The 26,811-nt window shown below is 32.1% G+C and overlaps 1 protein-coding gene across 3 annotated transcripts in view; it reads right to left on the bottom strand.

Annotated features, from left to right (window-relative positions):
• Positions 1-26,811, bottom strand: part of Rab27 (RAS oncogene family member Rab27) — a 53,735-nt gene that overhangs the window by 7,600 nt on the left and 19,324 nt on the right. For 2 of the 3 annotated variants that reach the window (XM_076466963.1, XM_076466962.1), the window contains exons 2-5: positions 25,535-25,646; positions 11,452-11,630; positions 8,023-8,108; positions 2,293-2,520 (exon numbers count right to left, since the gene is read on the bottom strand). In XM_076466963.1, the coding sequence (XP_076323078.1) occupies positions 2,293-2,520; positions 8,023-8,108; positions 11,452-11,630; positions 25,535-25,568 (527 nt within the window). In that variant the 5' untranslated portion in view covers positions 25,569-25,646. The remainder of the gene's footprint in view (positions 1-2,292; positions 2,521-8,022; positions 8,109-11,451; positions 11,631-25,534; positions 25,647-26,811) is intronic. The other variant, XM_076466964.1, reaches the window with a different exon arrangement.

A 26,811-nucleotide genomic window follows, 5' to 3' on the forward strand; every position in this document is an offset into this window, starting at 1 on the left:
CAAATGAAACAAGTTTTTTTATATACTTTACCTGAAGTTCATGTACCACATATTTTTAACTGAAAATTATTTTCGTCAGGAACATTTTGTTCACATTTTACTCTTAATTACTTTACACATTAGTCACATGAACACAAATGAAACGGTCTATGCTGAAGTATGAAACGTAACAGCTGTATGATGTGCCAATGTTTTACACATAGAATACAAGTTTTTAGTTTTAGAGTTCAATTTATTTTTGTGATACAAAGACAGTCATTAATTTTTGTTGCAAACTGTTCTATTATGAATGACATTTTGCTTTAAACTGAAAAAAAACATGTTGACTGGAATGTCTTATTAATTATAATGTTAATGATTCACTTTTTAAACCATTGTTTTAACATAAGACTACTGAAGAACAAAATCTGAAGAAATATCAACCAATTGCGAGAGATTATTTTATATATACAGACACACACACACACGTTCGCATGTTAGCTACAAGAAAAAACATTTTTCTTATTGTTAGTTCAACTGATTTAACATGTTAATCTGCTTAGATTCAAATAGAAAAATCTTACTGAATTTAATTCATTAATTTAGACCTGATCAACATTAATAAATTATCATTAACAAAAATTATTCTTATGTGCATACTAATATGGAAGTTTTATTTTAAATATTAAATTTTATAAACACAGTAATGTCTGATTAGCTTACCTTTAAAAGTTTACCAGTATGTTAAAAGTGTGGACAATGTTCATTAACAAAAAAATCAACTTCATTACAGCTTAATTCTTTCCAGTCTGGTATCTCTTCCTTATTTATTTATACAAAGGTAAATGACATCATCACATTTTTTTAAAAAAATAATTCTGTTTGATCTATTCTCTCATATCACATAAAACTAACAAAAATTGTCATATTTAGAATTTTGTTGTGGTGTATATTTTGTTAACATGTATTTTAAACTAAGAAATAAAAACAAATGTTAAAATTTTTAATACATTTTTTTACCTTGTTGATAACCCGATACTACGGGTAAAAATGTTGTAAATATAATTAGAACTTGTCTACTCTAAAAGCTGCTGTTATTGCACTTTTGGAATCGACTTTTCTGTTCAGTAGTGTCCTCACTAAACATTAATGCTTTTCTTACATCCTTAATTAAAAATGGTAGAATACATTATTTCACTATTTGAATATTCTCACTGCTAATGATATTTTCAGTTGCATATCATGGTTTTGTAGACTAAATTCCATTGACAGATAACATTGTGCCACTTGCAAAACCTAGCATTAAAAGTTTTAAAATTAAGAGGAAATACACTACTTACACAAGAGCATAAAATAAAACTTAGTAGTTTTACTAAAAACACCCATCTTTACAACTTAGTAGTTTTACTAAAAACTTCCACCTTTACAACTTAGTAGTTTTACTTAAAACTCCCATCTTTACAACTTAGTAGTTTTACTTAAAACTCCCATCTTTACAACTTGATAGTTTAACTAAAAACTCCCATCTTTACAACTTAGTAGTTTTACCTAAAACTCCCATCTTTTACGAAAAACAACTCCCACTTTTACAACTTAGTAGTTTTACTAAAAACTTCCATCTTTACAACTTAGTATTTCAACTAAAAACTCCCATCTTTACAACTTAGTAATTTTACTAAAAATTCCCATCTTTACAACTTAGTATTTTAAATAAAACCTCCCATCTTTACAACTTAGTTGTTTTACTAAAAACTCCCATATTTACAACTTAGTAGTTTTACTAAAACCTCCCATCTTTACAACTTAGTAGTTTTACTAAAACCTCCCATCTTTACAACTTAGTAGTTTTATTAAAAACTCCCATATTTACAACTTAGTAGTTTTACTAAAACCTCCCATCTTTACAACTTAGTAGTTTTACTAAAAACTCCCATCTTTACAACTTAGTAGTTTAACTAAAAAATCACATCTTTACAACTTAGTAGTTTTACTTCTTTTTCTTTTAAACTATGAAATTTTAGAAAATTCTAGCTTCACCTAATTTTTTTTTACTAAACAAGTTTAATAAATGATCTGATAAGTAATATTCAAATGCACTTTTTTATAATGCAATGTTGTATGTACAAACATTTGTTTCTGCTTTGAAAGTTATTTTGTTCACTATAGACCACTTAGAAAGGAGATCAAGTTTTAGTACTGCATGTTTAAGTGCAACAGAGATATCTCTTATCTGTTACTTGTAATTCAATTTTTAAGTAACAACATGCATATCAAGAACAATTTGTTAATTCTAAGGAAACAGAATCAACCTACTCATATTTTTCTGCTTCTTGCTTGGCTCTTTCTTCAGAAACAACTCTTTCTTCTTCTAGATCAGCTTTATTTCCACAAAGAATTATATCTGGGTTCTCACAGTAGGCATGGGTACGCAACTGATCCAACCAGTTTCTGATATTCAGGAATGACTGTTCGTTAGTTAGATCAAACAGGAGTAAGAACCCCATGGAGTCTCGAAAAAATGCTGTTGTCAAACTTCTGAACCTAGATATTATTTTATACAACTGTTTAGCATACAATTTATAACAGATTCTAAAAACATGTGAGTTTGAAACTTAGAAAGATATTTATCTATCTGTCTATATATAAATATATATGTATAAAAAGTGGGAACAATTTGCACAGAATAGAAGAGGAAAGAAGTGATGAAAAATGAAACAAAAAGAAATATGGTTTACAGAACAATTAAAGAAAGACAGAGAAAATCCATAGGGTATGGAAAGAAATTGATAAAAGAAAGAAAAATGTTTGATATTCCATTATTTTCTTGTATATATACATAGATAGAGAGAGCAAAAGATATATATTGTTTTACAAATTTTACCATACCTTTCAGATGCCTAATGCTTTAAAAAACATTAAATAAGTATTGCAGTAACATTTCTTAATATATCAATCCACTAACATTACACTGTCATTTAAAAATAAATCCACATATGTTTGTAGTAAATGCAGTCATATGAAATCAGTTACACTATAGAAGTTTAAGAAGCTAACTAAACAAGTCAGATTAATTTTAGAAGTACAAAAATCTAGAAAGCTGAAAAAAGTACAGTGTAACAAATAGAGTAACAGATCATAAAATATAACAGTATACTGGTAAGATGTAAGAAAATAAGAGTATAATAACTTTCAATTTTTCAAACTAAAAGTTTTACAAAAGTCATGAAACTACAGAGGCCAAATAAATTGTATAAATACAGTTTTAAATAAGCAAATCAGAAGTACACAAAATTACAAAAGCCATTACAAATCATGGGGTATGAAAACTACATTTTCACATTGTTCAACATTTTACAGGTAGAATGATGCAACCAAAAATTGGTGTCTTTGGGCAAAGAGATATAACAGCCTTTTATAATGCAAAATATTTATACACTCAGATCATAAACTGGTCTTTGGCTCATGGATTTAGAATTTCCATGACAGGGATATCTGTGTGGCATTGCAAAAAAAGGAGTTTGTATGAATTTGGGGCACCAGGGCCATCCAGAGACAGTAACAAGTCATACCCTAGCTGTTGAAAAGAAAGTTTGAGATCTTGAAAAGGTGGGATTCCATGGATATAAAGATCAGTGGCAAAAGCTGAACGTATAACCAATGCAACATTATGTAAAAATAATCAAGATCTCCATCTTGAAAACAGACATGTGAAACATGTTGCTTCCATGACATAGCCATTCAATCACTGCATACCCTAGGAAGTTGAAGAATAAAACAGATATCCATGATATTCCATACAAAAACATATTTATCAAGTCACCAAGTGCAGTAACATGAACTTGACTGAACAGTTAAAACCTGAAGGATGAGAGTTCAATTAAACATTCTTGAATTTTTTCTTATAAAAAAAAAGAAAAAAAAAAGAAACTACCTTCATTAAATAGACTGCATCACCACTTTTCATTCCTTTATGACAGTGTCACAAACATAAAAGGTGGAAAGACATGAAGGAATCCAAGAAAATGTAATACTGAAGAATGCTAGTCCTAAGTGTCAAGTTGCTATGGCATGACAAATTAGTAGTTTTACCTCATCCAACACCAGGCAGTATGTGGAATGGTACATCAGATCCATAGTAGGTAAAGTATCACCTACCTCTTCACCTCAAAACAGATGGTAGGAAGGTGACAGTTAATGCTTAAAACCTGATTTGCAATGGGTATAGTACTTCCAGTCCACACTACAAAGAGGACAGCTAGCCATTCACAAGAGGGAAAAACGTGCTGCATTTAGCTACAACCAACAGCAGATTTACTGGGAACCAACATCCAACAGATGGCAGGAAGAGGGACTGCAAGCCTGAGGTGAATCTCCAGTTGAAACCTGGTGGCAGTGTGAGCATTTGTCATACAGTCCATGATAGGAGGAGGGACACTGGCCAATAGACAAAAGGACATACTTAGCTGGACCATTTCAAACAAATGCTGGACCTGCTGGGAATGTATGTTTGAAGTATGGAAGGGAAGATGAATGTCTCAATGTGAGGGGCAAACTGCAATATTACATATATATATGATATTTGTGACATGGAGGAGTGCTTCAACCAAAACTTGGTGGCATCTGGAATAGTACATCAGGTCTGCAGTAGAAAGGGCATCATTCCATCTATACATGATATGAATCATAACTGAGCCATCTCCAACTAAATCCAGACCCATCAGAAATGTACATGGTATGAAGGAGGTACACCATGATGCAAGAAAAAACAAAAAACAACAGGTCAGGTATACAGACAGGAATACACTGTAGTGCTACAACCCAAACCAGATCTGCAGTAGGAAGCATGACACAGAAGCAACATCTGCAGAATTCTACTGCCCTTCTATCAAGTGAGTGTTATGATATACCACTTAGGAGAACAGACTTCTATGGTCCACTGTCCCAGCAGCTAAGAAATGGAATAAAAATGCACTTGAATAGTCTGGAAGACTACATAACTGGAGACAGTGCAACAGGTGGCTACAATACCCTATTTTAAAAGGCAGAGCTACCATGATGACTGAGTCAATTATCTAAAACCTTGTGGCATCTGAATTTGTACATAAGGCCAATTTTAGGAAGAACCTCGAAGCAGTAGAGTATCAGAGACAGACATCAATTTTTGTCGGCTTTACTCATGTTAATCCATTAGTGCAAAATTTAAATAAATATTAAGGAAAACTAAGTTAGTAGCAGAATGGAAAATGTTGAGAAATCTGTGAACAAAAACGACATATCTGAACAGTACTACCGACAATTTAGAAGTGATTAACAAATGCTGATGTGAAGAGAGTGCTGTTTATGATAAAAGTGATGTCATGCTTCTATTGGTGAAAAGCTGCAGCATGATAACTTGCATGTGGATATGCAAAAGTGGAAGCTAAAAATGTTATTGGTGTGTGTGTTGAAAATTTGTGCTAATAGCAGACACTGCTGATCAAAAAAACTATAATGTGAGGGGAGATATCATATTGGAATAAGTATTTCTGGACAGGCATTACTTGCTATAGAGTGGGATCCAATACAGAAGAAGAATGTGATCCTGTAAAAAGAAAAAAATAATGAAATTAATAAATGTATCAACTCACAGTTGAATTGGTGTGTTTAGTATGGCTAAAGACATAATGTGATATCTAGATGAGGATGAAACCACTACCTGATGGGCTTAATGGGAGAAGAACATGTTAGGTGTTGTCCATCTGCTAGCCTGGATGAGTTCTTCCAAATGACAGTGTAGATGAGCAAGCAGTGAAAGGTAAGATGTCTAAACTGATGCAACAACATCTGTAAAAACAAACTGTAGAGAACTGAGAAGTAAGGATGAATACACCAGTCTGATAAGTTGGCTAATCCAACCTATGAGGGTGGTGAGTGAAACATAACTCAGAGATGAATGGATAAATAAACAAGAAGAGGGATCATGAAGGGAAGCTGTGTGGTCAATATAACATTTGAGATGATGTATAAGACATAGAAGATTATCCATATCCAAACAGTATTAGGATCAAATTTTATTCCAGTATACATAACGGGAATTTAAATATGGAAAAATGTCATGTAAATACAAAAAATCAATTAATCTGAACTTGAAGAAGGTTGGAGCATGATAATGCCCCAACCTGAACACTTTTTTGTCACAGAAAATTTGATCAGTACAGACCCTAACATTTTAACAAAAAAATGAAAACTAGGAATAGCTAGGAAGGGACCTAAATGAGGAAGGATACAAATTAAAGGAGATGTACATGTCCCCATATCTAAGAATGCTAATGATTTCCTGGGGACCTCCACAGACAGAAAATTGGAGTTGCATAGCCAAGGTAAGAAGTTGAAAATAACCAAACCTATCTAAATCTCTTGAATTTTGCCCAGATTCACTAGATGAAGAAATGGGCTTGGAAGAAATAGCCAGCAGCATGATGGATCCCACCTTCTGTTAGAAAATCATGACCTCCACAGCCAAACGTTTAAGACCTGCAGTCTGGGACACAGCATATTTAAATGAATAATATTCATTACTGATGGTGAAATAGAGTTCTGAATTTATGTTCAACTGAATTTTAAAATTAGTTTAGTGAAACTGTCACTGAATTAAAAAATAACAAAGTTGTTATGCAGTTAAAACTGCATGAAAAAACAACAACAAAGATGATTTACTGAGAGTAAAAAACAACAACTAATCTGATTTACTGACAGTAAAAAACAACAACTAAGCTGATTTACTGACAGTAAAAAAAATAACTAAACTGATTTACTGATAGTAAAAAAACAACAAACTTAAATTGAAGCAAAGGCAGAAGTGAGAGTTAACATCTTAATAATACTGTGCCAAATCAAAAAGTGTATATTTGGTTCTATGGTGTAAAGGTAGGCAGCACCAAGAGGAGGGTGTTGCACTCCTATAGGTGGACAGTTGTCACATACTTATCTGCATGCTACAACATAGCTGAACCATTGAGAAATATGAGGTAGGTGGTAATTTCAAGGCTAGTGATGAGCAAAAACATCTGTGCATATAGAGTGCAGCATTAAACAAAAAAACTATTATATGATAGTGGGTAAGATATAGTAGCAGAAATATCTGTGAAAAACTGTCCAAGGAACTTCACTACTTGGGAAAAAAAAATCATTACTAGAACGTTAGTTTTTGTGCTTGTGTTAAATATGTTACTTTTTCTGATATGCATATATTTATGGATTATATATCATAAGCTATTGAACAAAAGTTTACATTTGTCAACATAAATGAGATAAAATGTATTGAAACTGTTAAACATACATATTCAGCTAATCAACCAGCACAGTATTCTTCAAATCATGGGGTATACAAGCAAAAGAGCAGTGGGTGCTGTCAAGCCAGCTGCTTTCACTCCAGTTCACACTTTAAGTAAAAACAAATGGTAAAATATGTCACACGTGCTGCTTATCAGTTGCTCTCATTCTTGCTAGCAGTTCAAAACTATTGACAGCAACAGATAGATTCAGTAGCTTTGCCATAAACAAAATCACAGCAAGTAAGTCTGGTGATAATGGGAATCAAACCAGAGATCCTCAAATCACGATCTTCCCCCAAATCATTAAAGTTGAACAAACTTCCAGTAAAAAAACTTATAAGGCTAAAATTTGGCAGAGCACAGGCAGCTCATTATGTTGCCTTATGCTTAAAAACAAATAAACCTAACAGCAAGATTTTACTACTTGGATAGTTGTAATAATCAAAAATAGTAACAATCAGAAAATCCATTTCAACTAGTTCATTATTTTCAAGACAACTAATTTAATTGTTATTTTGGTTAATCAATTCTTGGAATAATGGAAAACACTAATTTTGAATAATCCATTTAACTATAATTTTGTTTAACTGTCTTGTGTACATAACATTAATTGCTGCTCATATGCAATAAATTTATTTTTATTCAACTGTCCATCTCTGCAATGGAGTAAATCAACTTTTAGTAATTACCTATTTTTATTTTCAACTTGTTTAATGAGGTGTACCTTTACCTTTCCTGTCCAGCTGTATCCCACAACTGAATGTGTACTCGCTGACTTCGACCTGTAATACCATCTGCATGTTGAGATCTATAAACCTGAAAGAGAAACTTTGACACTACTGTACAAGAAAATTACAAACAATTATTTGTAACTACATGATAATGTACATTCAGAGATGTTCTACTTGTATGTCTAAATGATATGTAAACAAAACACAACAGGAATCAAATATACTCGGAGTTATATCCCCTTCATCAACATGTTATCTATAAATACTAATTAGTGTTACATAAACATTCTCATGCCAACTGATTCATATCTTAATGGTTAAAAAAGTGATTAACAAATGTTGGCTCTAGGGTAGGAAAGCAAATTTATGTTCAAAATGTACTTTCACTGAATCTTCACTGTATCAACCATGATTTCAAATTGTTTAGTGTACTGATGTTTAATGCATAATAAATTTTTACTGCTGGTAATCAATAAAAGTAGAACTGGACAATTATTGGAATTTGTTACTTACTTAATTGTTGAGCTCATTAACTGATCGTATTATACTAATAGATTATTCTCACACAAGGTTAATATTTCTATTTTCAACTATGTTTATTTCTTTAAGTAATTTTTTTAACTATCTTTATTTAGTCTTTTCACAACAGGTCAGGGTTCAAAGGTCACGCCATCCTGTTTGTTGACATGCATTCAAAATTTTATTGAACTACTATTTTATGAATTCATGTTGATATATAAAGATATAAATTTGGACAAGATGAGGAGAAAAGTTTCTCAGGGTCTTGTGGATAGATTGAGTCACTATGAGAGGGAGAGGTGCAGAAAAAAACATATAAAAAGCAATAAAAGAAATCAGTGAATCACTGAACATACTCTACTTACCTTTAAGAGGTTACAGAAGGGAATACAAATGGGTATGATCATAAGAATAAGGGTCTCTAGAGAAGCTAAAGTCCACAAAAGGAATAGAACCTCCCACATACTGGATTGGGGTTATTACTGTCTTACAGAACCTGACTAGCCAATCCAAACAAGCAGATTCTTGAAGGAAAAGGAAAGCTGTAACAGAGAATGCCTAGAAGGATGGGGCTAGAAGGAACTAATAATCCATAAATGTAAAAATGGCTGGTATGGGTTGAGAAAATTTTATGTAGAGGAGCAAACCCATACCAGCCGTTTTTACATATATATTTTTCTCTACGAGTGTTTTCTCGTCATCACGGATTAATAATCCATACAGTTATGAAAGTCCAGACTCAATGAGTATATTCTTGTATAACAGTCCTCAAAGAGAAAGAATGTTTTTGAGAGAGCATCTGTGTAACCTAAGATCCTTTCGCAAAGTGGGTTCACAGAATATGTCCCAAGCTCTGACAAGACCAGAGCCAAGGAATGTGTTCCAAAATTGAGTAGAAGGAATCCATTGATGCTCACTGTTGTTGCCCCTGGATCTAGATAAACAGGTATCACAGTGAGCAAAGACAACTGCTTTAAGCTGCCTCAGTACAAGTTTCCAAAAGATGAGGAACTCCCTTCCAAAATAATATCTCATAGAATACGGCATGCAAAACAGACTTCCTTGAAATAATACTGAGGGAATATCTCCAGAAACTAAAGTATTCTGACCAAGCAAATGTCATAAGTAACCAAGAAACTCAGTTAACTGGGCAACTACTGAAGTAGAATTGAAGGCATTACAGAGAACAGTCAGGTGTGACCTACCCCAGTAATGAAGTAGGGTGTCTTGGAGCAGAGCTTTAGAAAGAAGAAGTAAAGAGGACAGATAGATGGGAAGTTGTCCAAGCAGACAAAAGAGGAAATGTCCCAACCACAGACCATAATAAAAAGAGTAACAAGATCAGGAAGACATGACAACCAAGAGCCTTCAAAAAGCTAAAACAGAGAAGAACCTGCATGAACAATGGTAATCAACTGGAGTCAGAGAAAAAAATTCAAATACTTAAAATCACAGTAGCAAAATACAAAAGTGTTTTCCTCAATTTTGTAAGACAAAATATAAGAAATAGAAGAACCAGAAGCAGAAGGAGATTGTGGTAAAAGTTGGTCAAAAACATCAAAAGATGAAACAGGCTCAGCAGAAGCCACAGTCAGTTATTCCTGGGCCCAAGACAAAGTATGTGGGCTAGAACCAACCACTTGATGTACAATGGTTACAATACCACTCACAATCAAAATATCTCTAGTCACCAAAGAAGTAGTAGAAATGCAACTCCTTTTGAGAAGTGTCTGTTGATGCCAGAAACATGGATATGAGAATTCTTATTTTACAATATCCAAAGAACTGAATTAAATGAATTATTAGTATTTTTTTAAAAAACGTTTTGCTTCTTTTTTCTTTAGTTGCTTTTGGTTTTAATTTTTCACTTTTGACAAAACTGAGATTTGTAATCAAATTTTATCTAAACTCTATCACTAGGTTGGAGATTGTGGGCAATATTCCTTCCTAGGCAATCAAATCACAATCTCTTGAAACACTTTATTAAAATTTTTTTTGATTGGTTACATAAAAAGAAAAATTAATATATCCAACTCTGTAATTCTTATTAGAAAAAAATTATTTTTAATTTAAATTTAGGGACATTGCAAAAAATATTTTGTTTGATCAAATGCCAAGTAATTCACACGCCTCAACAATGTAGTGCTGAGAAAAAGAATGATATTTTGGTTGACACAAAATACTCAAGGAGAATAATGTGCAAGAAGGATGTGTCACTGTCCAACTGACAGAGAGATGTAATCTAATACTCATATAACACAGACTTGTGCAGTTCACATTATTACACATAGGAGATTGAGAGCTTTTACAAAAATTTGTAGCATGCACAAAAACCTTTTGCTAGCAATTCAGTTGTTTGTTTGTTTTGAATTTTGTGCAAAGCTACTCAAGAGCTATCTGTACTAGCTATCCTTAGTTTAGCAAGGAAAGATTAGAGAGAAGGCAACTAGTCATCACCACACACTGCCAACTCTTGGACTACTCTTTTACCAATGAATAGTGGGATTGACAATTGCATTATAATGCCCTCATACCATGTTTGGTGCAACTGAGATTTGAACCTTTGACACTCAAATTATGAGTAGAATACCCTAACCACCTGGCCATGCTGAGTGAGCTTTGCTACCAGTGCCAAGGAGCCAGCTATTTGTTGAAGAGGTAAGTGATAGGTTGACTTGTATTTTTTTTAGAGTAATTAAACAGAAAAACAGTTAAAAAGATAATTAACAACTGAATTAGTAGCTTTCTACTTTGAGTATACTGTGCTAACTGAAGTTTACACATTTTCCAAACAGTTGTTGTTAGTAAATCAAAAGAAATATTGTTTTTCATTGTAAAATTACAACAACCAAAATTAATCTTTAAATGAAGTGTTCCAAGCCAGACATCAACATTTTGGTCATTCTTACCACTCTCTTCTCTCGGAAGTCGATCCCTACTGTTGAAATGAACTTGCTGTGAAAGGTTCCATCGGTATACTGATACAGAAAACTTGTCTTTCCAACTCCAGAGTCTCCAAGTGTAAGAAACTTTATTAGATAGTCATAATCACTAACAGGCGTACTTCCTGCATCTGCCATTTCTAGATCTGGATACAGAAACAAATGAACATTTTCATTTACATTGAAAAAAGAAAAGCTAAATAAGGATAATACCTATGTTTTGCCAGAAAGTGTTCTGAAGCATACAATCAAACAAGAAAATACCGTAAATGAATACTGGAGTTTGTGGTGCTGTATAAAGTACCCAGTTAGCAGTTAGAAGAGTCATTCTCAAACTGTTTGATGTTAACAAATATTCATACACAATGGGATAAAAACCTTCAAAATCAAACAATACTTTATTATCAAATTGCAGATTATTTTTATAAACATGTGATATAAAGTAGAGAAATTAACTTGGGAACCCTAAATTTTTTTTCTCAATGACCTAAAGAAAACTTCAATACAGAATTTTGTTTCAATATTCTATATAGTATACTTGTACAATTATTGATAACTGTTTTGTTCAAAACCTTACATAAATGGTTCCTTTCAGTAACTCATTGCAAAACAATTTTATAAATTTAATAATAAAAAAACTTATAGTAATTTCACATTTAATCTTATTAAATTAACTAGCATCACTATATTCTACATAAGTTTCTTCACACACTTATTTGAAGGTATATTTATTAACTATACAATAATGACTTAAACATGTGACATGTATGACCAACCTACCAATGTATTTGGTTATCTTGAAGAGTGCTAGAACTGTCTAATTGCCATGTAGAGTTTATTCAATTTTTATAATTTTCAGGTGTGTATATGTGGTCTACTGTAACAAATTCGTTTTCATAGTCAAATAAGTTTTCTTCCTTTACAGGCAACTTATATAATATGTACATAGCTGTGGTGGTTTCAGTAGTTAAAAAATATCATAACAGTAGCTGTTAGATAATTAACCCTTTACTCAGTTGGTATAGTGCTTAGGGCAAATAACAGATTTGCTATATGGATCTAGAAAGTAGTTGTGTTTGTAGATCTTTCATATGTGATGTCTTGGGTTCTTAGATGAGAAGACATAAAAAGATTAAAGTGGAGAACACTGATCCCAAGCTAGTGACCATCCCAGTCTTGAGATTACACATATGTATACACCTTATTTGTTAGAATAAAGAATTGTAATAGTTTGCTTTGTTTAAAAGTGCCTCAATACCACTAGCTAGTTAGACTAGTTAACATACCACTTTCTATTTGAGTTATTAAAATGTGTATTATTATTAATAATAATAATATCTATTGGTTTGTTTTTTTTTTCAATTGATACAGTTGAATTTGGTAATAACTTTTTTCTACCATAAATATTTTGTAGAATGTTCAGTGCTTTTACTCCCTTACTAAAGATTTCTTGCAAGTAAAATTAATGCAACTCATGGTATTATCTTGCAGAGGATGATACTTGTTTCTTTAATAATATATGTAAAGTTAATACATTTTTGTTACCATCAAGACAGTTTCACAAAAATATGAATCACAGTGTGTAGTATTTAGTAATAACTTTCCTTTCCTCATAAACATTGTAGAATTTTCAGTGATTTCACTTGTCTTACTGACAATTTTACACAAATTAAATTAATGTAATTAATGGCCTTATTTTTATAAATTTACACATTACTGTAAGCTACAGGTTATAATAATGTATAGTTTTAAATATTTCTACAATAAAATTAATGGATGACTCTACTTCTTCCTCAGACCCCTCTGATTCCAAAACATCTAAAAACACCCAACTGAAGGAAGTTTTATCTTCAGAAGTAGATGCATGAGATTAAATCATGTCTCTTTGGACATGCTCTTTTCACTAGCACTAACAAGTTGAAGGCAAAATCATTCTGATGAGAACCATCTCTCCTGTTTCATTGTAAACTTATCCATTTCCTAATAGTAATAAAGATTCAATTTTCAGTCTGTTGTCTAAATCCAGATGTTGGTATATATATACATGTATGGTACAATGTTTTGTTTTTTCACATAAAAGAGTATTTTATTCTTGCAAGGTAAGGCACTAACTTTGATTTTTGTAAAGTGGTAAGAAGCATTAATTAGTTTTGTATAAATAGAGAGGTTGACCACCTGTGATAAAGATAAGATGTATTTAAGTGGCTAGACCTGGTAAAGTTATCTATTTTAGCTGAATACTGCTGAACTCTACAAGACAGACTGGTCTATGACTGTTTGCCTAAGATTGTATGTGTATACTAGTGACAATCTCCAGACTGAAGAAGTACACTGAATAAATACTGGACTGAAAAAAGTGTATTAACATTGTGTTTGCTAAACCAGATTTAAAGATAATACAAAAATGCTTACCAAATAATTTAATATATAGATGTATATTATTGGTTGAATTTTGTAAATATAAAGCAATATGTAATGCATGTTGAAATGAAAGCAAGAAAAAATATAATACCACAATTAATCATGCTGACTGGAATTAAAATAAAAAAAACTAATTCAATATAACCCAAATATGTCAACCATAATAAAAGTACATGTATTTGGTATTCTCTGGTACACTAGTAACCTTCATTTAAGTATAACTTTAACAACTAGTAAGTGTGTGCATGCGGTGAGAGGTATGGAGGTTGTTAAAGATAGCTGTGGTATCACTTAGACTTTATTTGTATAGTTATGAAAAAAATTGAGAATAAATAATTTTTTGGAGATTAGTTTTTGCTACTCATTGCCTACCTCATTTATGAGAAACAACCATTACCAAGGAATCCCTAAACCTATGTAAAATGTTTGTGTAATTGTAACCAACGTCTATAAAAAAAGACATTCACACAAATATGTAGTAAATGTTTCAATTATATAGAACATCTCTTAACATATGTTAGATATAAGTAGCATCACTGAAGAAATAAAGTGGAATATATAAAATATTACAAGGAAGTAAAAATTATTTTGCTATAAAGTTCTAATTCAAAAGTGAATATCACCTACAATAGATAAAATGAAATAAACTCTGTACAAGAGGAAAGCTATTCAAATTCAATATAATTGAGCCAGTTTTAATATGTTTTTCCTCCATTGATGATTCTTAGGCCTTAGCTTTAATGACTTAGTATTTTTATGGTTTAGAAAACCTACTTAAGTACCTCACTGTAATAAGAACTTTGGTTTGGATAAATTCAGAGTAAACAATGTTAAAACAAATACTATGCTTCCATCCTAGATGACAACATGCCATTTTGTTCTTTTAACATTGTTTTATCTGTTACTCATTAACATAATGTTAATCTGAGTATAATAATTATAATATCATATATAGTATAATATAATAATTATAATATCATATATAGTATAATATAATTATAATATCATATACAGTATAATATAATAATTATAATATCATATATAGTATAATATAATAATATAATCATATATAGTAAGCATTTAAATTCCCTGTTTCTAAAATGTTAAACAAATATTACTATTACTGCCTCGATGTGAACATACAAGTTCGGTATTCCCTCGATTAATGCAATACAAATACTGGTTGTGGTTTTTCTGTCTTCTTTACTGTTGACTATTGCAGAAAAGTAACTGGCTCAAACACCAAATAAAACTGGAGAATAGAAGTATTTTTACAACACAAAGTAAGTTTGGATAACTTTAATTTAATACTAATACATACAACTTTTTAAATAAAATGTAGTCATGTTGGTAACAGTAAAAAAAGTAACATTATATATTCTTATTCAAGTCTTCATTCATTGTTAAATGTAAATACTTTCAAGATAGTTATCACACGAAGTTATGTTGTAAAACAGCCATATGTTGACTTCAACAAAATTCTTGCTAAAGATTATGGGTTTAGAATCACATCATTTCATGTATTTGATTTCTAGAGATATTGCTTAGGGTAATAGCAACTATATTTAGTGTTCTGACCACCATTGGTTTTACCTACCATTAATTAAGTTTATAATTATATATAGTAACAGTAAGTATAGTAAAAGTTTGGTATGCAGTTTGACATTGCATAATTTATTGAGTTAGTTTTTATTATTACTTTGTTTTATTAATGCCTGATTATCTTCAGATACTATGTATTATCATTGTTATAAAGCATTTTCTTTCTACAGACTTATGATATTTCCTATCATCTTGTAAAGAATACTAAATGTTATTTATTCCTTCCTTTTAGTCAGCTCTAAGTGTTTGTAATAGGTGAAAGATATGAGCAGTAGTAGAAATTTTTAAACACGTTACATATTAAGTTTAGTTACATATTAAGTTTAGTTACATATTAAGTTTAGTTACATATTAAGTTTAGTTACATATTAAGTTTAGTTACATATTAAGTTTAGTTACATATTAAGTTTAGTTAGCTTTTTTTCTTAATACTACTGTCTCTAAACTGTAATGTATGCAGACAGAAAAGTATGGTACAGATTTTTCATGAATCCATGTGCCACATTTATAACCTTACTTAAATGTTTCCTGTGTATTATTTCCACATGACAGTAACAGCTGTGTGTGAATATAAATGTACATCAGGTATTTATTTTTTTCATTTACTGTTTTATATCTTTATAAACATTGGCTGGAACTTGTACCATGGAAAAGATAATGTTACAGACTTAACAGGCTTTAAACTGAAACCTATGTCTTGAATTGTCACAGACAGAAAAAGGCTAAGAGGGTGGGTTTCCTTTCATAACGTGCTAGAGAAACCAATATTAACATTTACCACCAAAGAACTTCTATTACAATGGTTCAAATATAACTAGGGTTTGTGTGTTCCCTAAATAAATTACATTGACTATTTATTGTTTTCATTATTAAAATAGGTTAAACTAATTAGTATATGGAATGTCATTACATTTGATTTTGAATTATTTTTTATTACTACACTTTTATAATAGAAACTGTTTTGCATTGCTAGTTTAGAATTTGAATTTAGGGCTAACAAACTGATGAAAGAATCCATTCATATATTTTATAAACAGAAACCTGAGAAAACCATATTCAATGGGCTATAATAATGATTATAGTTTTTAGTTTTTAGTTTTGTTCTAAGTGTATAGCTTACTCTGATTGGATGTTGTTATTCATGAGCTCTTGTTTCTTGCAAGTCTTTGTTAATGCCACAATAATTTATTCTTAAAGCCAGTGAGTTTTCAATTAAGAAAGTTATCAATGATCTAATATCCAATCTCATATATAGCAGTATTTAAAGCACTTGCACAACCCAACTGGATGAAAGTTTTGGAATATACCACAGTTTAGAGACACTTTTGGAGCACATACCAGGTTGGACATAAATGTCTAAAATAGTGCATTTCGTATGTGCTTTATAAATAATGGTTATGAAGAAAATGCCACCTTTAAAAACCTAAGACTTAAGACACATTTACCATAGTAACAACAACTGCAAAAAAGTTTGAGTTTGAATTTGTAGCATAACCTGCACTTTAGCTCAATTAAATTTGTGTATTTGTATATATATATATGTATATATATATATATATATACACACACACACACAAATTGTAACATACTAGGTGTAATCTTAATTCTTCATACTTATGAACATTAAATGCTCAATTATGAAGAAAAATAAAAAACACACAAAAGTATGGTACAGATTTTTCATGAGTGCATGTGACACATTTATAACCTTACTTAAAACAAGATTTCCTGTGTATTATCTCCTGTGTTTGTGACAGCTATGTGAATATAAATCTCTTTTTGCAAACCAGTTCCAGTGATACTCCAGTGTTGTATACTACTTTAATCTATATAATATAGATGACAATTATCCACTTTGTACACATTTTATTAGTTAATATATGTAATTTAACAGGTGATGACAACCACACAGTAACAGTTAGTGATAATTTTCACAACAGCATTATGATATGTAGTTTCAGTGTACTATCACTCATTACTTCAAATATACAGACAATATTCAGTGAAACCCTTTGATAAAATTTGCATTTCCAGAATCATGTTTTACTACATTTGGGATTTTAGCCTCACTTCACATTATCGTTTGTTTTCTTAACAATACCTTAATTCACTGTATGTTCATAATCTATTTAAACATCTAGATGATCTTTTTGATACAAAATTATGATACAGTCATTATCTTTCAATTGGAATTATACATACATATATGAATTGTATAAATGTGTATTTCATTATATCACACTGTAAATAATGCTGACAAACTCAGACATTTACATAATAAGCAACAGTTTTAACTTATTGCAAAAACTGCCCCATTTCTGTCATATAAATCAATCCTGGTGTTTATCCTCTAGGTCAGGGGTTCTTAACCGATGGGTCGCGACCCCCCAGGGGTCACAAAGCCTTGGCAGGGGAGTCGCGTAGCCTTGTTAGAAGTAGCTTGAGATAACATTAATTTTATTTCATCAATTACATTTTCATGTCGTGAGTGCAAAAAGGTTGGGAACCCCTGCCCTAGGTGGTGGATTTGAACCAAAGGACCTCTTGATATTTTCTTTCAGACAAGTTGCATATTGCATCCATGAACAAGACTGGGTTTCTAAACTACAAGTGAATTTAGAATTTAGTATGTTAAGAAGGTACATTTGCTTCAACTTAACTGGAACCATTTACATTTAGTACTACAGGCCTGTGAACAAAATTAATTTATTTTTATTTTCTTACAAAATCAAATGGATAAAATTTAAAATGAATGAGTTAGTATCTCCTAAAACAGCGCTTCTATAAGTGGTTGTCTAACTTTAGACTAGTTCTGGTGTCAAAAGTACATGTAGGTGTATGTTAGTCAAAGCTTTAGTTCATTTATCTTTTGTTCTTTTGATACAATAAAAATAATGTAAATTACAATCAAATCAAAACCATATTTACACCAGAGTCAAACATTAAAATTCATGCAGTTTGATTAATTAATTTATTAAATGAAAGTATATAAAAATAAAGTTTTTACCTAAGCAGCTTATACAATAATTTAAAATGAAATAACCACTCTGGTTTTTCAAACTAGAAGTACTAATCACCTTCAACAGAATTTTGATAATGTCTCATTTTATCTGTTTAAAATCAGAATCCATAATGGAAATTACTTTCAGATATAAATGTAGTACAGTCATTTGGGATGTGAGAGGTAAAGTTTGAACACTATACAAAAATTGTGATCCAGTTAGTAGTTATTCCAAGACTTTGAAATCTGAGAGAACAGACCTTTTCTGTGAAAGAGAAAGAATATGATAGATAAAAGTATTAAATAATGTAAAAACAGAGTACTAGTAGCTTATTCTTTAGCTGGGTTCATAGTGCTCATTAAGCATTCAAGAGGTACAGAATTTGATCTCAGAAGAAGGACTAGTTGGATTATTACAAAGCCATACCCACAACTAATGTAGTTATTCATTTAAGGTTCTGATACATCATCAATATTTCATGCACACTTTACTTTTCTTAAATGGTTTGCCTAATAATTTGGTTTATCACTTCTCTGTACAAGTCACTTTTATTAGAGTTAACACTTTTTCCTTACATGAAAATAAATTTCACATAGACACCTACCTTTCAACAGAACTGAAAGCTACCACCATGCATCATGGCTGAAAATAAATGTTTGCGTGCAAGTCAAATCTTGATTGAAACTTCCACCACACACATATTAACATATACTGAACCAGTCTATGATGCAAACAGCATTATAGTTCTTCACCAACAGAAAACCAATATATCTTTCATGTTCTGCAAAACTGATAAGCACCTCATGCATAAACAAATTCTCATTCTTGATGAGGCAAAAGAAGCAGAATGGAAGTGAGGAATGCATGTAGGATATTCTGTGTAGAGATAATTATCCGACTGAAATACATTTTCAGGTAAAAAAATGTTGAATTCAGAAATGTTTCCTTTCTATAGAACTGAGACCTAGAACTCCATATCATTAAAATGGTGGAGAGATTATACATAAAGAAATAAAAAAATATGAGCTTCTTTCAGATGATATAAAATCAGAGGGAGACTTTATTCATCTTATACAAGAAATATTCCTCATCCAAGAAAAGTGGTAGATAGAATGGTGTAGTGAAGATAACTTTCTGAATGTGTTAAAGTATTCAATAGGTGCCTGAAAGGTAAACTGGTCTATATATTTCATTGGTCAGCAAAGCATGTAAATTTATTGTGGCTGGGATAATAAGATATTGAACAAACACAAACCAAATAGGCATGTGTATAGAGAAATCATCTTAATGAGAATGTGACCCACATAACTGGTATAAACAACAGGAACCACTTGGTTTTGAGGATGAGGATGATCTATACTTCACTTACATGTAAACACTGTTTCTGGTAAAGGAGTTTATCCATTCACTTTCATACTGGTAAGAGAATCTCTTCACATTAATCTCCTCAGTTGTTTGGGATGGGAGAAGCAACGATTCTTCCTTTACACTTCTAGAATAAGGTGGAAAGGAGAAAGCTGGAGATATCTCTTGACCACAGGAATCATCGTGTCACAACTACAGAAGGTTAAACACTGATAGCTGTGTGTAACAGGTTAATGTGAACAGAGATAGCAGGTACAATGTAGGTGTGAGGGAAGAGTCACAGCTGGTTTTTCATGTTTTGTTCTTGACATATAGTCTGAAAGATAAAATATACATATATTTCTAAGAATGTCTTGCAGAAAACACCATATCAACAGTCATCACTGACCAAAGGCAGAAAACTATCAATTATCCCCTACTTAAAGTGGATATTGGGAGAGAGAAGTATATCCTGTAAGTTGACACTGGCCAAGACCCTGCTGTCTCCAGTTATAAAGTGCTGGGTGGTTATTGGCAGCTTAAAAGAAAAAAAGAGAAGAATAACTCATCTCCTATAAGCCTGTATGAAGATCAGAAAATGTCAACTGTACAGAGATGAAAATCAGAAGCAGATGAAATTGCAATGTGAAGTAAGTAACATAACACAAACATGTCAGAGATCGTTCACTCCCTACTTGTAAAAATTCATTCAGGTGATGTCAACAGCTAAAGGCAAAAGAAGATGTGAGATGATAAACTTGATGGGAAGTGACATAATAAAAGATGGAAAGGGTCATCGCTTAAAGAATAAAATACTAACCAGATGAGCTGTTTAAACCAAACATTTAAAGTAGAAGGAGATAAGTGATGATTAAGAAAAAATCCCACAGCAGGATGGAGAGTGCCTGAAAAGTGAGAAGTATTAACAAGATAAGAATGAACTGCCTCACCAGGACAAATGAGATGATAAAGTCAGAGTAATGGTATGGGGAAGAATGGGATAGGAGGTTGAATGCAGAAAATATTCAATCACTCTTCATGACAACCCATGTCTTGGGGAAAAAAACATGGTCTGAAAATAAAATCAACAATATCCTGTGGAAATAAATGCAGGAAACCTCCAAGGGGTCATTCCATGTCAAATCATCCAGGGAGCTGCAGGTGACCTCCATAGAATGCCTTGAAAAAAATTCACATGCTCATCTACCCATATAATGAAAAATTGCCAAAGATTAGATCAATATCTCTAATAGTTTCTGATTTACAGCTCAGTAAAATTTAGTTGATGTTTTTTTGTTTTCACATTTCCTATAACATATCAGTTGATAAATCAGTAATTGTTGTAATTAAAAGTCTGTTAGATCTCCTGTAAAAAAATTTAGCTGCATGCAACGTTTTTATGATTTAGTTAAAAATAGCCCTACTTCAGGCCATTGTTTGACCATGTCACCAGTTATTCAGCCATTTCAGATTTTTACCATATATTCCTACATCTCTGAATATGATCTACAAAAAAAATCAGGATGGTGTTCAACCTACTTTTTGAGTTACAATTTTTTAAAGTATCCTCTGACCATACGTTTTTTTATTTAAAAAATAATAATTCTGGTGTGTAACTGTGTGCAAATATATCCATACAATTTTGAAAAATACCTGTCAGAATTTTATGAATACCACTGAAATATTCTAACCAGCCTTTCACAATGTTAAATAATGAAGTTGTAAGAAACAAGAAAGAATTAATTAATTTCTGAACAACTTTATTGGCATAACTAGTTAGATCACATGGAAATGTAAATATATTGTGTATGCATTACAGTTATGCAGATATGGGTGAGTTTAAGATTCATAATATTATAAATACAAAGGTAAATCTGACACAAAAAGCACAGTACTACAACAGGGGATAACTGAGAAAGATTATAGTCACACCAAACTGCAATAATCATGAAAATGAAATGTTTCAAAAACTGCTTTGGCAATAAATTACCCTTAACAACATCAAATAAACATTGCTCTGTTCAGACAGCTTGAATAAATATCTGAAATTTGAGTTTGATTATGTTAAGATCACTTTGACTTAGAACGTAGTGGTGAGCACTACTGCCTTGCACAGTAGGTGCACTTATCAGACAAAGAATATGTTGGAAAGGAATCCAGTTTTCATCTTTATATGACCTTGCAGGCCATGAGAACAGTTCGTTTCTTGATTTCTTCATAAATGAGACCAACAGATCAGAATGTTCATCTGATCTATCTTTTATGTTTCCCACATACCATTCATGATTGTATATGCATGCCACATATTTCCCTGGCTGATAATTGTCATTGCTATCATTACTCTATTTGAGCTGCTGCAGCATTACTTTCACTGCTACTACCAACAGTTACAACTGTGTACACATCATCATCTGATAGCCTTCTCATATACAATTTGTTGGTAGAGTGGGGAATAAAGCTATGATGTGACCTAATACCTGCCACAGTTTTGCATTTTTCATAGCACTCAAGTAGATCAAACTTCACACAATTCTGCAGGACTGATTCCTGATTAATAAGAAAGAACTGAATGCCCTGAATGTGGTCCTTTGTCTAATGGTACATATCAATGGGATTTATAAATTATTTCGAAATTGTATGGATATATTTGCACACAGTAACACACCTGAATTGAAGTTTCTTTTTTCAAGTAAACAACGTATGGTCAGAGGATACTTTAAAAAATTATAACTCAAAAAGTAGGTTGAAAACCATCCTGATTTTTTTGTAGATCATATTCAGAGATGTAAAAATATATGGTAAAAATCTGAAAAGGCTGAATAACTGGTGACATGGTCAAACTGTGGCTAAATCATAAAAACTTGCATGCAACTAAATGTTTTTACAGGAGATCTAATAGACTTTTAATTACAACAACTGCTGATTTATCAACTGATATGTTATAGGAAATGTGAAAACAAAATTCAGCTTTGTATCATATTAAGTCTTAGAGCTATGGCTTATTAAATAAACAAATATGGCTTATTAAATAAACCAATGTTTTTTACAAATTTGGTTTTTCAGGTGATTTTACAGCCTCACTATGAAAATCCTAAGAGAGATAAACTTTGTTTGAGACCATTTTTGAATTCTGTGAGATTAATTCAGTCAGTGTAGCAAATTTCAGCCTTCTACCACCATTACTCTTGCAGCTTTAAGCAGCCAAAGTTGCCCGAAAATGAATTTGCCAAAAAAAAAAAATTTTACAGGGCTGTAAATCGGAAACTATTAGAGATACTGTTCTAATCTTTGGCAATTTTTCATTGTATGAGAAGATGAGCACATGTGAATTTTTTCAAGGCATTCTGAGGGGCTCACTTGGAAAAATTTTCCAAAATCTGGATGATTTGACATGGAATGACCCCAAGGCAAAGTTTTCAGAGCATCTCTTACAAGACTATAGAAGAAAATAGGTCAGGAGTTTGAATGGGGGACACTAAGCAGATGTTCTAGTTCAAAAAGAGGAACTTGATATAGAAGACAACTTCTGTGAAGGTTATGCAGAAGTATGCAAAAACTTGAGGAAGGAAAAATGAATGGCCAGAGAAGAGATTGAAGACCATTGATAAACAGATAGAAAGGAACTAGATCAATCCTAAAGAAGAACATCCACAGCTAGAGGTGTAGAGGCTCAGACTAGTGATCTGTTAAGTGGAAACTGGGCAGTGAGGGAAGTCATGATAGCAATGACAAGAGTACTCCCAAAGAAATAAGTTCGTTGAAACACCAAATAAAGTAGAGAATACACCTTGGAAAGGATCTGGTCAGGATAAAATAGGTAAGCCATTACCAATGTCAGAGCTCTGAGGATATGACAGGGTGGCAACTGAATGTGTTTGTTACAGGTTTGAAGGAAAAAGCCCAGTGTCTGAGAGGAGAGGTTTCATGAGCAAGTACCTCTTTGTCATTTGATTTAAGAAACAACAGGGGAGTTCTCTCAATGGATCATGCAAAATGGTCATACAGATGAGGCAGAAGATTAAGGCATGTGGCATCCTTAAGCATCCCTTTTTCCCTATCTTGCTCAGACTTGTATCTGGGACAAAGTTTTCTAAACACCTCAGACCTGGTTTCTAGAAAACTTTGTGATGAGGAAGGAGAGGCACAAGAAAAGACGGCAGATTTCTGAATATGCACCAATAATTAGTCAAAGTCTGCTGAAGAGGATGCACATGGACAAAAGTGAGTTGAAAAAAGTCAGAGTACCCAAAAGAGACCTAACTTCTTACATAGAAAGAGATATAGAGCCACGACATCTCTTGTAACCAGAAGCTCAATGTCTTAAAGATGAAAAGGACAAGTCTGAGCCTGCTCTGCAAATGAAGTAAAGACATTACAATGCAATCAGATACTGGGCAGGTGGGAGGGCTCAAGGTGCATTTGGAGAGCTTGACTAGCTAACCCAAACAAGACAATCCTGAAAGAGAAATGAGGTTACAGGTGAGGATTTGTTTGGATAGGGTAATAAGCCAGTCATTCATCTAGCAGTGAAAATGCAGCCTTAATGAATGTATCCTCTTTGCAAAAGCCATCAGAACCCAACCAAAAACATTAAAGGCCACAGCCAACATAAAGAGAAAAGCCCACAACTGATAGTTCCAACTGTTGTGGATGAATTAGAGGACACAATTCATTTGAAATATCAATCTTGATCATTCACAGCCCAGTAGAAAACACCCATCATAAAGTGAATAACATCATCCACTAAAAATGACTATAAATGGATTCAAGGACAAAAGATAATGTTGAGTTACTAATGTTCCACTTTCATTGGAATAAGTAAAAAACAAATAGGAGTAAAACCCCACAGTGGGGTCAAGGGCCTGTTTTACAGCATCCATAACCCAGAGAAAAGGTAGAACCCCTTTTAGGTGCCATAGATACAAGGGATCCTGAAAAGGTAAGGGAAGAAAAAGATGGTTGAATGTGAAAGCCTCTCAGAAAGCACCTGCATGTCCCAAATGTCTTGTGCAATATAAGTTCACAAATGCACAAATTAGAAATCAAGCTTCAAAGGAACTGAACATTGCATGAAAAATGATGGAGAATATTCCTTTAAACTATATCACAAATTCTGAAAAATATCTCACATCTGTTGATATGGTTAACAGAAAAAAATAAAATTAACAAAAGAAAAGAGAATAATTCAACTCAGAAGTTCTAACTACAATTTTTAAAATTTTATTACAAGAAAACAAACTTTGAATGATGAGTGAAATCTAAGAAAGAAAAAAATAAGGATTCTGTAGTTCATAATGAGAAACATAAGTAGTAGCAAGGAAAGAACAAGCTTTTCTTAATATATAAGATGCTCGTGGACTCTACTGCACGTGAAAGATACACTCTATGATAGCAACATAGACTGGCACGATAGATGTTAATACATGTAGACATAGGAATTTCAGTTAATACAGTGCATGGGTAAAAATATTTTCAGTAGCAGCATGAGGTAGTACATGTAAGTTCTGTGGAAAAGTAGTATTCCTGAGACCACCATTTTCGTTTCTTGTATTCATTATATACACAAGTACAAATATGTATGGAGTCCTCTGACAATTTATATGCAGCAAAAACCTCAAATACCAGTACTTATTCTAATGACATACTGCAATAAAAGTTCTGTTTTAAGTAAATAAACTTACCAAATTTTTCTTTTGATGGTGGTAGAATAGTCATTACTACTGTGTACGCCAGAATCTTATCTGCACTGCTACAAGATGTGTAGGTATAGACACAATCAAATTTTATCACGACCTTTTCAGAAAGAAATATATGTACATGTACATTTTCTGATACTTGAAGGTGTTATTTTAGGTAGGTACTTGATGGCTGTTTTTCCTAATTACCATCAAATTTTATACACCCATTGAAATCTCAACTTGCAGAGAAAATGAACAGATGTAGGTCAATATACTGTGAAAAATTAAATAAATAAATTCAAGCTGACCTCTGTGTTTAAAGATGCTCCGAGTCTACCTCCTTAATGGTTATGAAATAGGATCTGTTAAGTATGTTTATACATGAAATGTAATAATACCATATACAGTGCAATAGTTTATCTTTACAAGAATGTTACTCATTAGACTGATTATGATAAGGCCATACTATAATTTGGTTACCTTCTTTAATGACAATGTCACGACGCAAATTTAAAAAAGTTACACACGAATAGCAAAAGATCAGAAAATCATTAGCTCTTCTAATTCTAGATGGTGCAAAGAGCAGACGCCTTCTGAATATCACCGCAACACTGAATGCACTTTTTTAAGTCAGACACTGTGCGACAAGAACAAAGAAAGTATCAAGAAGGTTCAAGGTGTGAAGGAAGGTGCAATATCATTAACAAAAACAAACATGAATTAATAGGCGTCTGTCTACTAAAACCTATGGCATGTTGTTGTAAATTTTTTTAGCTTTATTAATTAATAAATATTAATTTATCACACAGTTAAATAAAGATTTAATTACACTGTTACCAACTGCTAAGATATAAGATAAGTACAACGAGCCGTGTACGGCTTAAAGTATGGACTTAGTACAAGTTATAGTGTTTAGTTTTATGTACAGAGCTAGTTTGTATTTTCTTTGTTCTAACTTACAGTGTTACCATGTATTCATTTATAGATGCATTTCCTTGTTATTGTGTGTTGGTATGCCTCTAGTATTTAGTTTTAATTATGTTAGTTACCATGATTTGGTTTGAAAGTACAAGTACAAAATTATTTCCCATGTTACAATTAGTTCAGTTTTAATAGATGTTCTAAAAACAGTTACAGTGTTAACCATCTGAAACCTAATTGTATGCAGCTGAATCTATGGTTAAGGAATCAGTACCAAATATACCTTATAAAAGAAAAATGTACTTAATATTGCCATATATACTGGGTAAGTTAACAGATCTTCAAGCAGAAGTTACCTT

The sequence above is a fragment of the Tachypleus tridentatus genome, chromosome 11, assembly GCF_004210375.1.
Source record: "Tachypleus tridentatus isolate NWPU-2018 chromosome 11, ASM421037v1, whole genome shotgun sequence".
NCBI lineage: Eukaryota > Metazoa > Arthropoda > Merostomata > Xiphosura > Limulidae > Tachypleus > Tachypleus tridentatus.